At 36.8% G+C, this 14790-nt stretch overlaps 1 protein-coding gene across 4 annotated transcripts; it reads right to left on the bottom strand.

Annotated features, from left to right (window-relative positions):
- Window positions 1-679: 679 nt before the first annotated feature.
- LOC104892570 (hypothetical protein) lies at window positions 680-14174 on the bottom strand. 4 transcript variants are annotated; one of them, XM_010678537.1, is made up of 12 exons: window positions 14057-14168; window positions 13602-13657; window positions 12041-12162; window positions 11528-11709; window positions 10806-11393; window positions 10644-10718; window positions 5193-5502; window positions 4913-5112; window positions 4114-4190; window positions 2186-2287; window positions 1275-1461; window positions 680-1136 (listed from the first exon to the last, which is right to left on the bottom strand). In XM_010678537.1, exons 3-12 carry the CDS (start codon window positions 12159-12161, stop codon window positions 1047-1049), a joined length of 1932 nt encoding a protein of 643 aa, XP_010676839.1. In that variant the 5' UTR covers window position 12162; window positions 13602-13657; window positions 14057-14168; the 3' UTR covers window positions 680-1046. The 4 variants fall into 4 exon arrangements, with proteins under 4 accessions (XP_010676839.1, XP_010676838.1, XP_048500963.1 ...); XM_010678536.3 differs by lacking the exon at window positions 13602-13657 and having other exon boundaries at window positions 14057-14174; XM_048645006.2 differs by lacking the exon at window positions 13602-13657 and having other exon boundaries at window positions 12041-12181; window positions 14057-14121.
- Between the last annotated feature and the right edge of the window lie 616 nt (window positions 14175-14790).

A 14790-nucleotide genomic window follows, 5' to 3' on the forward strand; every position in this document is an offset into this window, starting at 1 on the left:
AGATTTTCTATAAAGTATTGTCATATTATCGACTTTTTCATATGGTATATAAAAACACTTTCATTCATGATCTTAAAATAAGAGCATGTCACTCTCTTTTTAATTTTCTCTCTTTAAAAAATAATATTCCACAATCTTTTTCTTACCTATTCTCTTAACCATAAACAAAAAAAAAATCATCCCAACTACTTTCTATAATACTCTTCATTTCAATTTGCCTATATATATATATTTTTGGCAATATTTCATTTCAATTCCTCTCTATATTTTTGAGCAATTTAACATAATTTGACTTTAGTATTTTTTTCTTTTGAAGGGTATTTATGACATTAGTTAACGACAGGTTTGTGAAATGAGTGCACTTCAAACTTGAAAGTGCGCTGTTAACAAGTGTAACAAAAAAAAAGAACGTGTACTATATGAAAATGCTAACAGTATATATCGAACTTCCAAAAGTAAAATCTGACAAAAAAAAGTCTTTTTAACATCATTTATCTACTTGATGTGTTTCCTTGAGGATTTTATATAATATCAAATTATACTTCAATCAAACTTGAATACTGATTTGGAAGTTAAAGAAATAAAGAAGCAAAAGGGAAAATTGGGCTTATAAATTTATTGGATGACTTTGGTATACCAATAAACCCATTGTATTACGTAAAAAAAGTACAAGTTAGGATTGAGATGACCAAAGTATTTTGATATAGTGCCTTTTTCCTCATTTCACAGAAACCTGTTTTAAGTGTCCATGAAAGATTACATGCAATGCAACTATACTTTACAAAAACTTAGCTGAGAACAGTGTTAAAAAGGCAACACTTAGACCAGTGAGCAATGCTAGATTCCCTTACCCTAATCTTGTATAAACAAGTACAAAATTGGACTCTTCACTTCTCCAGTTCTCCTATACATGAAGTTATAGTAAAGGCGTTACCGAAGAATTAGCATAAATCGCTAACTAGTTCTCCATCTAACGCCCTGTATATTATCAGTCCCCTTACTAAATCAAGCCCCTCCACACTCTTAGTTATAAATTAGTGTGTAAGCTACATGACTATAGCTGAATGATAGCACCTCTTCCCAATAGCTTTAAGGTCTGTCAGTTGCCAACCATGACCTTCCTTGAATTGCTCGACCTGCCACCGCAATTGACGAAAGTAAAGACATCAAAGATCTTCATAAACATAAAGAAATTTGGTAATTTAGCTGTGGTATACAGAAAGCAAAAGCAAGAGATAGTTGAATACAACTATCAAAGGACGAAGAAAATGCACCTTCTCCAAAGTATTCCCCTCTTCTCCTATTCCTCCTATAGCATATATGCTACCATTCAATCCTGCGGCTGCGAAATATCCCCTTGACTCGTTCATTGGTGCCTCGCTCATCCAGGTCCCACGTCGAGGATCAAATACTTCAACAGTGGCCACCATTGTACCTCCATCAAAGCCACCAATAGCGTACCTGTGAGAAAATTCCATTAAGCATTTCATGTAGCAAACTCAATTACATCATAGGCATGGGCATGGCATCCCACAGTTAGCAATGACATATCCTATTGACACTATTTACCCCCATGAACACTCACCATAAGTGAGCCATATGACAATTATCTATAATACAACCTCATAATATCTTGTGTGAACTATGACACCTTAACCTAACTACTAGCTATTCCAACCAGTTAAGTTTTGCAAATTATCAGGTGAGCTAATATATCTTCTCAACTCTGATCTCTAGAAACTAATTCTTAACTTGAACATACTCTAGATTTCCCAGTTCTCACAATTTTCTAGTCAGACTAGTTCTGATGGATCACTACCAAATGTGCAGTTTGGAGCTACTATCCTAAAAGATGCTACTTATGACTATCCTAAAAAGTACTGGATTGCAAGAGATTTATAGCTGATTCTATGGTACAGAGAAAGCTCAAGAGTCAATCATGGTATTATCAGTTTGCATTATCTCCACAAGCTCAACATACAACAGGTGTAAAACTATCTCCGCTTTGCTTCAAATGTCGATACATAATATTAAAGAACATTTTATGTGTATTATTATATGTTCTACACCTAAATTTTCCCAGAAAATTCAGCAGATTGTATTTTCACAGAAATGTTTAAAGGTAGCTTGTCAGGAAACCTGATAAAATAATAAAATAAGAAACAAAATGAAATATGTTCCTTACAGTTTTTCGTTCAGCACAACCAAAGAATGACTGGCCCTCTTTGAATTCATGCTTTCGAGTCTGCTCCAAGAATGCTCTCTTAGGTCAAATCGTTCAGCAGAACTGATAATGTAAGCATTCAGCATCAATTAAACAGAGCAAAAACCCAAACGAAATGATGGTGAAAGTTAAAAGGGTGGCAAGTACGATGCATATTTCCAAATTGTTACGAAATGAGGGGAGTAGGAAGGAAAAGAAAACATGAGTAGAAATTATGCAGTATATGAGAAATGGGCCAAATAGAAATACTATCACATTTCTTGTTTCATTATTAAGTTCACTTTACTTCGCCTCCCCCCATACCTCATTTTCCCCAGTTTGGCCTAGTCAGATAAAAGATTCAATCATCCCCCTCCCCTCCCCTTTAGATGCTAGATCGGTAAGATTTCTCTCACAGTCCCACCCAACCTCTCTCCTTCACCAAACATCTAACACCTCCCTCCCACCCCCCATACACACAAATACCATTGCCCACATGTCGGACTCCTGCAATCTCTCCTCTCTACTGGGTGGCTCCACCCCATCTCATTTATTTTTTATATCACCCACATCTGATGCGCCCTGTCTGCTTCATTACATCCACAACAGCAAGACAATAGCCTTGTCTTCCCATCAGAAGCCCCAATATCTTGATCCTTGATTTTGTGGATTTTCAATTTCAATGAACAATTTCAAGTTTTCCCACTCACAACAAATGTAAAGGTGTGTATAAATAGATAAACAAATATATTCAATGAGGGAAAAGCGCGATTTGTATTCATCAAGTCAAGATTTTCTGAAAATTCAAAATATTGATGTGTTTATAGAAGCAAAGGAGTGGGGCCAGGGGAGATTTTCTTCCTAATCTTTCCAACTAGTAGGATTCAGTTAACTGAAGTGGGTAGAAGAAAAAAGGATCTCTCATATTCTTTACCCTCATCTTCCCCAATCCAATGAGGGGATCTTATATCCCTTGTCTCCAAATCAAACCCGTCATACAAATAAACTCTAGGGAAACTGAGAGCTCGCAGCATTATCTCCCTTCCACATAAGAAGAATAAGCGCACCTCTCAGCACGCTATCCTCTCTACCCCCGTTTGGAGCGACTAAACTTTTGCACAATGAAGTATAGTCCTTCCAGTCCTAAATTCCAAGCATTTCCATCTAGAAAAGTTAACAATTCAGATTTTATCAGAAGGTTTGAGATAATCAGGTTTTAGCAGATATAAAAAAAAAGGAAGGTTTCTAGAGATACTTTTGTCCCTGAGTAAATAGAAGCAGAAAACTGTCTCTCCTTTGGTATCGGGAAACTCAAACAATACAGCATCAAAAAGAGAACTCTCTCCTTTGTTTTACTTATTATATTGACCAACTTGGAAGTTGACCAAGATTCCCATGTTCGCCAAGACTCACTGCTCATTTCCAACGGAACCAAAAGATTCATTATTCTAAACTTTGGATCATCAAAATGGGTCATCAAGTGTTGAAAATAGTTTGTTGCTTTTTGAATCAACACCACTGCTATTGCAACAGTGATGCATCCTGCATTGAATCCACCTTATATCACCTTGGGCAGGAGCCATTCTAAAAGCACTATGTGATGTTTATATTACTGACTACAATTATGCACACAAAATATTGCCCATACTCTTAATCCTGTTATCAGACTTATCACTTATGCATTACTACTATTCCAAGACTATGAGTATATTTTTCGACTCCTCTAGAAAGAGCATCAAGTAAAAATTGCAAATGGAAAGTACATTTTGCACTGCTTATAATCATTAGGGAAAAAGGAATCAGTTATGTTTGCCAAGCAAGGACATAATAGATGCTGCAAGTATATGCTTGAGACTAAGTGGCAAGTGCACATATGTGAGATGATCAAAGAAGCATGGTAGGTACATCACCTCAAATATTCTTTCCCATCATAGCCACCGACTGCATAAATGGCACCATTAAACTCCACTGCTGCAAGGTTAAATCTCTACACCAGATTCATTGACATAATTTCCATAAATTCAACAGAATCAAATAATATTAGGTTTCATGGCTGTATAGAAAAACGACTTAGTAGGCATTATGATTGAAGCTAAATATTGTCACATTTTATACTGCCAATCATTAGCATGACATCAAAGTCATTGCTTAGGTCTTGTTCTTCTCACCTTAAATAAGATTTCAGGGAAAGAAAAGTTGCGTAAGGGTCACAAAATTGAGAATGGGGCTAATAAATTCAAATACATTCAGATAATGACTACAAGCTAAATTCACAGCTAAGAAAAAATTCAAAGATGGGCTACCAAAGTACTAAGGGCCCGCAAGTTCAGCCAAGGGGAATTCAAATGAATAGAACAAGTCCTTCGTTTGAAAAAATCTCTCCCAAAATGAAGAATTTTGTGGCAATTGGCAAATGGGCAGGCATGCAGGCAACATAATCTACTAGTCAACCTTACCCATTGAAATTCCTCTCTTTCGCCCCCACTCAGCAGCATATATGCACACAGTGATTTACAAGAAGCATTCACACCTTCGGCATTTCATCTGAAAGAATATGTTTCACCACAATTGAAAAGCTAGCAGCTCAAGTTCCAACTAAGTCATTGCATTTCACAATTTAGAGCTAAACCACTGACCTATATGAAACTAACATACAATCAAACAGATCCTAATTCACAATGACAAAAAAAGGACTAATAGCAAGTTCACCTTCTGCAGCATTGATCTAGCAGGTATCCATCGTCCAACATCTACATCGAACATCTCCACATCAGAAAAGCAGTGAATTCCATTCGCACCACCAAGTGCAAATATTTTGTCATGCAATGTAGATGCAGCTAAGCCTCCCTTTTTCTCGTTCAAACAAGGAAGTGATGTCCAATCATTATTTACAGGATCGTAGGATTCAACTTCAACCAAACAACTAATATATTAACACAGAGTTACATGGAAAATGCGGAGGAAGGAAAACATGAAAAACCTCAATTACCTGTATCAAACCACAAACCCCCATTTTCACCACCAATTACATAAAGATCGTCTTTCAACTTTGCAAGAGAGGTAGAACGAAGAGAGCTCATTGGTTTCAGAGATTTAATTATATCTTCTGGTGGAGAGTACGACTCAAGTGATGCTAGCCAAGATTTCCCGTCAAAACCACCTGCTAGAAATATCGAACCATCTTGGTCTAGGTGCTGTTCACTGTTAAACTCCATTGTTACAGATGCATATGTCTCTGACTTGTTAGACAAGGTCTCTAGCCTTGTACAACGGTCTTGTAACTGCTTTACTTCTGAGAGCTGACAACAAAATTTAATGTTTAAAAAGGAAAAGAAAGAAACTTAGAGGAATAGGGGGGTAGCCCTCTTTTTCCCTCATGATCCTCTCAAAATTAACATGCATTGAATGTAAGAACTGGAACAGGAAGCTGAAAACACTCTTACAGAAAAGAAAAGGTAGTAAAAGTATTATCCAGTTGTACTCTTTTACAGGTAAAAAGTATACTCCAAATCCCCTGTTCATATAAATAAATGTTCAAATTATCTGGCCTTTACTAAGAAAACAAAATGAGAAGTAGCACTACTTCTCTTTCCCTCCTAAAATAAACCTCTGTTCCCTCTTTGGTCTTTTAGAAGTGAGACAATATAAAAGAAAGACATATTCCAAAATCAAAAAACATAGAGTGATGTTGTTTCCTTTTATAACCTTTTCTGCATCACCATTGTTTACAAAATTGTGTAAAGGCACTAAAACTTAAGCACATTAGCAATTAAGATTTTAGTTACTCTTGCACCCTTAAGCAACAAAAACTTCATCACGACCCACATATTCCCCTCCCAGGAACAAACACCTTCCTAGCAGTCCTGGAAGCGACATAATTAAAAAGCTTCCTCATGACCCCTCTTTAGTCTTCCCTAAGAACTTTGAACATTTACTAGAAAAATGACGGGAAGGCAACCCTCAATCCACCCAAAGTCATATAGGCTTACTGTATACCATTCCCATAAGTTCATAGTGTGATCTCCTATGTTAGTTGTCCTAATCAACTTGGGAAAACTCTCCAATGAGATAGTACACTTCCGTCCTTCTAGTAAAGTAACAGCAGCACTCGAATAAGAAGGGATAAGATCAGAAATATGAAATGTGTACTGCATAGCAGATTTAACCTAGAGCATAGGTAGTATGACCATGGTACATAACATAGCCGTATAACTACACACTCTGTAGTCAAGACTACAACAACAAGAAGCCTGAATCTCGATAGGATGGGATCGGCCGTATGGATCAAGAATTTATCTCCAGTGGTCCCCCACATAGACCCTCTGCTTCATACGCCTCCTGTCAAGCGCTATATGCACCTACAAACCTAATAATTTCATATAGGTTCTAACACCCTATGTCCAAGTCATCTTAGGCCTCCCCTAGCTTTTTCTAACATCTCCAGTATCCCAGCTTTCCACAACCCTATCCAGTGAATCATGTAGTCTGCAATATCACATGCCCAAACAATAGTAGTGGGTTCCCTCTCTTTTTTATCCTCAAAATCTGCAACTTCAACGCTCTTTAGAATATCAATATTCCAAATTATATCTCTTAGTGTGTTCCCGCATATCTATCTTAACATGCGTATTTTGCGAACACCATTTTCCTAATATGACCATGCTTAAATGTCAAAACACTTGTACTCATACAACAGCACTGGTCTAATAACTGTTCCTACAAAATTTTCTTTTAAACCTTAGACTTATACTAAGGGCACAAATCACTATTACCACCCTCCACTTAAGTCATCCTCACTATATCCTAGGAATGACATCTTGTTAATATCTTCATTTTTCCACAAGATGGACTCAAGGTACTTAAAATACTCACTAATGGGCAACACCTTTCCATCCAATGTTACTACATACTTGATTGACTCCCTCCCAAAGTCTCAAATCTCAATACTAGATTCACACTCTATGTATTCCTTTTTGTTCCATAGCCTTAACCCTCTAAATTCTAATGCTTTCAATCATCACTCTAATTCATCAATAACCTCTCTAGTCTCGTCCATACAATATCATCACAAATAACATAAACCACAATATCGCAACCTGGACAACCCGTATCATTTCATCCATCACTGCCGCAAAAAGGAAAAGATTAATCCTATTGTTATAGGAAAATCCTCTGTTAGAAGGATCTACATATGGTTTTCATTGATTTGGAGAAGGCATATGATAGAGTACCAAGAGAAATACTTTGGTGGGCGTTGGCAAGGAAAGGTGTTTCACTGAAATATATAGATATCATCAAGGATATGTATGAGGGGGCAACTACGAGTGTGCGGACTACGGTGGGGAGGACAGAAGAGTTTCCTATTACGATCGGAGTGCATCAAGGTTTTGCACTTAGTCCCTTTCTCTTTGCTCTAGTCATGGACGAACTAACGAGGTCAGTTCAAGATGATATACCATGGTGTATGATGTTTGTGGATGATATTGTGTTGATTGATGAGACAAAGGAAGGTGTTGAGAGTAAGTTGGAATTGTGGAGGCATACATTAGAAGTCCGTGGTTTTAGATTGAGCAGAATTAAGACAGAGTATATGGAGTGCAAGTTCAGTGGGGTTACAAGCAGCGAGGCGGGGGCGGTCACTTTGGATAGCAAAGTGGTTCAAGGATCGAACGTCTTTCGTTACCTAGGATCCATTCTCCAAAAGGATGGAGAACTGGATGGAGACGTGGCGCATAGAATTAACGCGGGTTGGTTAAAGTGGAAAAGCGCCACCGGGTTCCTTTGTGATTCCGGCATTCCCCAAAGATTGAAGGGAAAGTTCTACCGCACTGCAATTAGGCCTGCTTTGTTATATGGCACAGAATGTTGGGCGGTGAAACAATGCCACGTTCATAAGATGGCCGTGGCGCAGATGCGTATGTTGCGGTGGATGTGTGGCCACACAAGGAAGGACCGATTAAGAAATGAAGTGATCCGGGAAAAAGTTGGAGTTGCATCCATTGAAGAAAAGATGAGGGAGAATCGGTTAAGATGGTTTGGTCATGTGAAAAGGAGATCAGGAGAGCACCGGTGAGAAGAATTGAAGAGTGGAGGAGTAATCAAATTGTAAAGGGTAGGGGAAGACCTAAGATGACTTGGCTGAGGGTAATTGAAAGTGATATGAGGTTACTTGGGATTGAGGAGAGCATGACGTTGGATAGAAGTGGGTGGAGGGGCAATATCTATGTGGAGGAAGGGGTCTGATTACTGCGTTTATTTGTTTTTCTCAATTGTGTTGGTATTAAAACCTTTTGCTGAAAACCTCTTCTATACACTTTTTGGTTGTAAACCTTGTTTTCAAAAAAAATAAAAATAAAAAATAAATAAAACTTTTATCACTCTTGACGATGCCATCTCCTCTGGTCACGATTCCAGTTGACGATTCATGTTAGCCGACCCCAAATCACCTTGGGAATAAGGCTTAGTTGTTGTTGTTGTTGTTGTACTCTTTCACACGTCGTGACATTTGTTTTTTCAGTCCAATACATGTCCTTGAGTAAGGAAATATATTAACAAGGTATACCCTTGTTCGGCATTACCCACCAAATCAAGTTTCTCAAAGCCTTATCATAATACCTCTCTAAGTTAATGAAACGCATGTGCAGAATATATTTCCTTGCCCTGTAATAATCAATCATTGGTCTCATAAGATGTATGACCTTATGGACAGTCCCTATGTAAATCCAAATTCGTTCTCCAAAATGCTGGTACATTCCCTCATCCGGTACTCTATCACCCTATCATGTAATTCATATCATAACTCATACTTATTATCCTATGATAATTTGAGCAGTCATGGGCATCTCATTTGTTTTTGTAAATTAGTACCAAGGTGTTCTTCTGCTAGTCTCTCTGTCTCTAATTTGTCTTCCGAATTTTGTTAATTTAGTCTGTTAGTTAAACTATCAATACCAACCAATTTTAGGCGTCTACAAACCTTGATGCGAATACCATCTGGCTGCTTTTTTTGGTTTCATTTTCTCCAATGCCTTTTCTACCTCCATCATTTGAAATCTTCACATATACTCCAGGTTTACTTCCTGCTCCTTAATAGAGATGTCTCCTTCACCACTCATCTGACTACCATCAAACAACTTTTTAATATATTCTCTCCATCTATACTTGATCCCTCCATTTTGGACTATAATTTTTATGTTTTTTTCGCACATTTCCCCATTGGGAGATCCTTGTACAACACTTTTGTTCTTTTAGCTATCTAATAGAATTCTCTTTCACCATCCCCAAGTCCATTTTCTTGTATGTGTGAAGATGAAGGAAGTGTGAAGAAGGTTTTGGTACACCTCAAAAGAGAATGTCTGAAGATGAATTTGGGAAGGAAGAAGTATTTGACAATTTTATTTTTTTTGAGAGGAAGAAGTTTCACATAGTTATTAAGGATTCGATTACAGGACTCTCTTAATTTCCAGGATTTTTCCCTATCTACATTAGATTGCATACTTGTGGACATTGAGTCACTTTTCTGTTGATCATACTTGTTCTGGCTAGAAGTGAGAGGCAACAGTATTGTTTCACCAGTAATAGAATCACCCCCCTTGAAGGACTCTTGGATAGTTGGATGTTTTTAAGTAATCCTACTTTTGTTGGTCTAACCTCTTGGAAGTTTTTGATGATAAGGAACTACTAGACTCTATTCCTAAGTCAATTGTCAGGAATATGTTTAAAGGGGGTCGTAAAGATGAAAACTGGCCTCGTTGTACATGTACCCTTATGGCCAGTACTTCTCAGAAATGATAATGGTCTTATCAATTGAATTGTTTGTCCAGAGTCCAGACCGTCTCCATGTCTGATAATGACAAAAAAAAAGAAAAAAAGAGGACCTTCAGCCTGTTGCTAATGTTTTCACTTATCAAGCTTCTCACAAGATAGTTCTTGCTGTGTCACAGTGTCACTTCAATAATCCATCAAGCGAGTAAGCTGAAACTGGATCACAGCTGAAAATGCCTATAATAAGGGGTCCCACAGCCAGTGAGAAATTTCTCCAGTATTCTACAGCCCAAGGAGTGAGCGGCCACAATTTTTCAGTTCCTCCAGACATGCATGGTTCAGTGTGTTTGTTTTACGTGAGCCACTTAGATTACTCTAGTAAAGCTAGGCAAGCATTGAGCGCATCAGAAAGATACAGGGTTATCACGAATGCTGAACTAACACAAGGGAGTAGGGACGGATACAGGACCATAGATCGCAACCTAGTTTGTTAAAATTAGTCCACAAGTGTCTCACTGTATCCCTTAGCAGCTTGTAAGTTCCACAACATGATTCATCATTCAAGGGAGGGGGACGGTGAGGGGACTAGGTAAAACTAGGACATCCACGTATTAAAGAGAAAAAGGCATTTAAGGACAGAGAAAATGCAAAGAAGAGGAGTAAAAGTGCAGACTACCAGCTTCGTTTGAATCTGCGTCAACTGAACCATTGTCTCAATAGATTCTTGCTTGAAGGCCCTCAGCTCTTGTAGCTGAATATAAGAGAACAAGATCAACTTATGCAGACTAATCACACATATTGTAATTATAGTGCCAAGAAATTAGACTCAATAAATAACCTCAGCTATGACGGAGTTCAAATCTGATGGCAATGAAAAGCTTTCATTGGTACTCTCCTGCTGACCCAGATTTTCTCCTTGTGAATAATCATCCTCATTATGCATCTTGGTTTCAAGACCCTGTACTTGCCTTGTGGAATGGGAGTCAAAGGGTTCACAAGTTTCAGCCAACCTTTGCAATTTCTCATATATCAGCCCCACTTCATGTTTTTCCATTGCTTCTATATCATTTTGTATTGGCTGGTGAATCCGATCAAGGTATGAAGAGGGACCTGTGAGAATCAAGGATCCATCTGACTCGCTGCAGGTAGTGGGATTAACATATGCAGCAGGCAGTTTAATTCTGTCCTCTTTTTTAGCTCTTGGTTCAGATGGATGCTGATTTGCTATCTGCCACTTTCCTGTAGCTCTGAGCATTGTGGCAGATGGAGCAACCAATTGAGTTGATAACAGAGTGATCAACTTGCCCACTTGAGCATGGTCTAGCTCAAATTGGAAGTGGGTGAGAGAATAATAGTTCCCCTTAATGATTGGCGCAAACTGATTCTCCATCAGAGGACAACAGTTCTTTTGAACATGGATTTGGACCTGTTTTGTAAAAAAAAAAGTATCCAAGAAAAAGAGAATAAATGTAAAGAGTATCCTCTGACAATATCACATATTCACATCTTACTGGCTCGGTATACAGAATGACTATTAGACTGCATGTGAGCTTGTAATACCTGGGCAGGGTATAGTGTTCTCTTCGAACCATCTTTCGTCCAACCATATGGATCAATGTTCATTTGACCAGGACTAGCAGCCTCAAAGATACCATGAAGTTGCCTTTTAGTGTAGTTGAACAGAAACAACGGCATACCAGGATTAATATTCTTAACATACACAAAGTGCGGGCCAGGCAAACCTGTTAAATAAGGAAGAATTATGGGGTAAAAAAATAAATCTACAAGGAGTGCTAATGAACTTTAAATATGATCAGCAAACATATAAAAATGCCAAATTGACACAGAGATACACATGCGAACGATAGATTACTTCAAGAACCACAGGCAGCTCACGACGTTATAGTTTCATTTTTGAGAAAAATGGACCCCCGAGATAAAATAATCATAAGGCAGGCAGTAATGCATGACCACTATAAAAACAGACAATGATAATTCATGCAGAATGAGAAGTCTGGTATTTTAGTATAGCATCCTCATTCCTCAATATAAAGGTGGAGTAAAATGACCCACCAAAAAGCTGCTTAGCAAGACATTCATTGATGGTGCTATCCGTGCAACCAAATATGACGCCACCTAATTGATCTGGTTTCAAATTTCTAGGAGATAGCGCAACTTTTTTACTGGTAACCATCCTGAAAATCAAAAAGAAATCTAAGCTCATGTTATTTTATGTGCCAACTAATTAGGTTGAGCAAAAGAATATTAGGTTGAGCAAAAGACAAAAAGCAGTAAGTTACACAAGAAACCAGTCATCAACATACAACAAACTTATAAAAGCATGAATGCATGATGGAGTTAGCTTTGCATGTCCTTTTGCTAACATAAACTTCATAAGAAGATTGTGGCCCACATACAGCTCTTGAGGGTTGGACAAGGAGTTCTTGAGGCTCAAACTGAGAACCAGCATACAGCTCATACGTACAAAATACTTTCTCAAACAGGATTAGTACTTCAGATGTCAAAATCTGGAGCTTTGGTTTTAAAGGAGCCTTACTTACAGGAGGATTTTCTTTAGTTCAACCATCAAACTAATTACTTAATTGAACCTCCAGCTCATTAGAAGAAAAAAAAAAGTTGTCAACCCCCCTCCCCAATCAGCTTTTCTAGAAACAATATAATTCCTATAGGTTTTGCATCTATGAGGACTTGCCTAAGCTTCAATAATATACAGCATTAAGAACACTAGCTCCTATAATCCATTAGGAAGGATCTTAACTCATCTAGGTAGATGTAATAACTGTCTAAGATGCTCAGGCTTCACAGAAATGAAACATGAGTCTGTTACACATGAAAAAGCAGCAGCAATAATTCCGTACGTTACCACCATTCTTTCCTAATATTTCAATTTTCAAGCATTTCTAACTTCAAATTTTCACTAAACTCAAAGCCAGACTATGTGGTTGATTACATGCATATGCATAGTAACAATTTGGATATCCACATTTACATAAATATAATACTCTTCTAGAAAATAGCAAGATAGTTCAAATCAACTATCTTATAGGATGTTCAAAGTGACACTCAGAAGGAGGTGTCCAAAATGGAAGGCCCCAAATTTTTCTTAAAAAACAAAGAAGAAAGCAAAAGTCATTGCTTGCCTTTCTCCTCTTACAAAGTCCGCTGAATCTTCATTTTTTAATTAGCAACTGGCATGGATTATATTACTCTTACATAATAAGCATTCTATTAACTTCTCAATTTTCATTTTCTAAGCCCAATATCATCATTAGCACAAGGCCACCAAAATTTTCAAGAGCCCCGGGTTTAAAGGGAAAGAAAAGAAAATGAATCCAATAATTAAAAGAATATAGAGGTTATGTCATCTGACAATGTCATAACATTCCTACAGAGTTAAGGCAGAACGATCGATTAACCTAGGAGTGCATTAGCTAGCATAACACAAAACTCCTTTCTCATGAAACTAGAATACCATGATCAATGAACTAAACGAACCCATTTTACTACAAAAGATTCAATTAACACCCTGCTTCCTCCCACAACAAGAACAATATGAACAAGCCCAGATTAATATGTAACAAAAAGATAGTTCAAAACAATCCATAAAACATACTTTTCAAAAGAGAAGGCAGCCAAAAGTATAAACTCCCCCAAAAATGGAAAAAGGTCCTGCATTTTGGTAAATACTGATCAACTTGTGACCCTAATATAATTAAAACTTGAAAAACAAATACAGGAAAAAAGCAGAAACCCATTTAAATAATTCCTACTTCTTAATAACCCACTTACAAATACAAAAATCTCTTTTTTGGAAAGTTTTAAGAAGATTAAATACGATTGTACCACATATTCAAGAACCCATTAAACTACTTTTTCAGAAGAAAAATACAGAAAAAAGCATCAAAATTGAAGAACAAACAAGAGAGTATTCGACCCTAATAAAGAATAAAACGATAACTAGTTGTTTGATTATAGCAAAAACAGAAATTTAGGAAAGTAAAGCATAATATAAATATACAATACAAAACATAAAAAGTAAAATTTAGAGAAAGAGATGAAGGAAATTACAGGAACTGCTGAAGAATGCGAAATAAAAGAGAGAATCAGAGCAATGTTATGTTGTTGTTGTTGAAAAACCGAAAATGCAAAAACCGCCCACGTTGCTAATGAACAGCTGAACACTAAGGCTATGTTCAGTTCACCTGAAATTTTCTGATCTGAACTTATCTGATCTGATCTGATCTGATCTGAATTTATTTTTTCTGATCTGATCTGATCTGAACTTATTTTTTCTGATCTGATCTGATCTGATCTGATCTGATCTGATCTTATTTTTCAACAAGATCTTATCTTTTATAAAATATATTATTACTATTATATTATTACTTTGTAAATCATTATTATGCAATACATTATAAGATCTTCTTTATAGTGTTACTATTATTATCATTTTATTTCTATTACAACTTTTATACAACTTTTATTATTAATAATAATTATTATTATTATCATTATTATAAGAACAACAATAATAATTATAATCATAATTATTATTATTACTAAAAATAATTATATAACTCAAGTCATTATTTTATAAGAGCACTTATACAATGTTTCACACTTTCCCTTAAAAAAAAGTTTCACACTTGAGAAGTCGGCAAACTGAACTCTTTTTTTTTCATATAAAATAGAACAAGATATACAAACAACTATGACTTGAGCAAAAAATAAATAAATATCGTGCAACTTCAAATAGCTAGAGAGATTTGGAATTCGGTAGAAGAGGTATACCGAATCTAAAT

This window comes from Beta vulgaris, chromosome 5 (assembly GCF_026745355.1).
Source record: "Beta vulgaris subsp. vulgaris cultivar EL10 chromosome 5, EL10.2, whole genome shotgun sequence".
NCBI lineage: Eukaryota > Viridiplantae > Streptophyta > Magnoliopsida > Caryophyllales > Amaranthaceae > Beta > Beta vulgaris.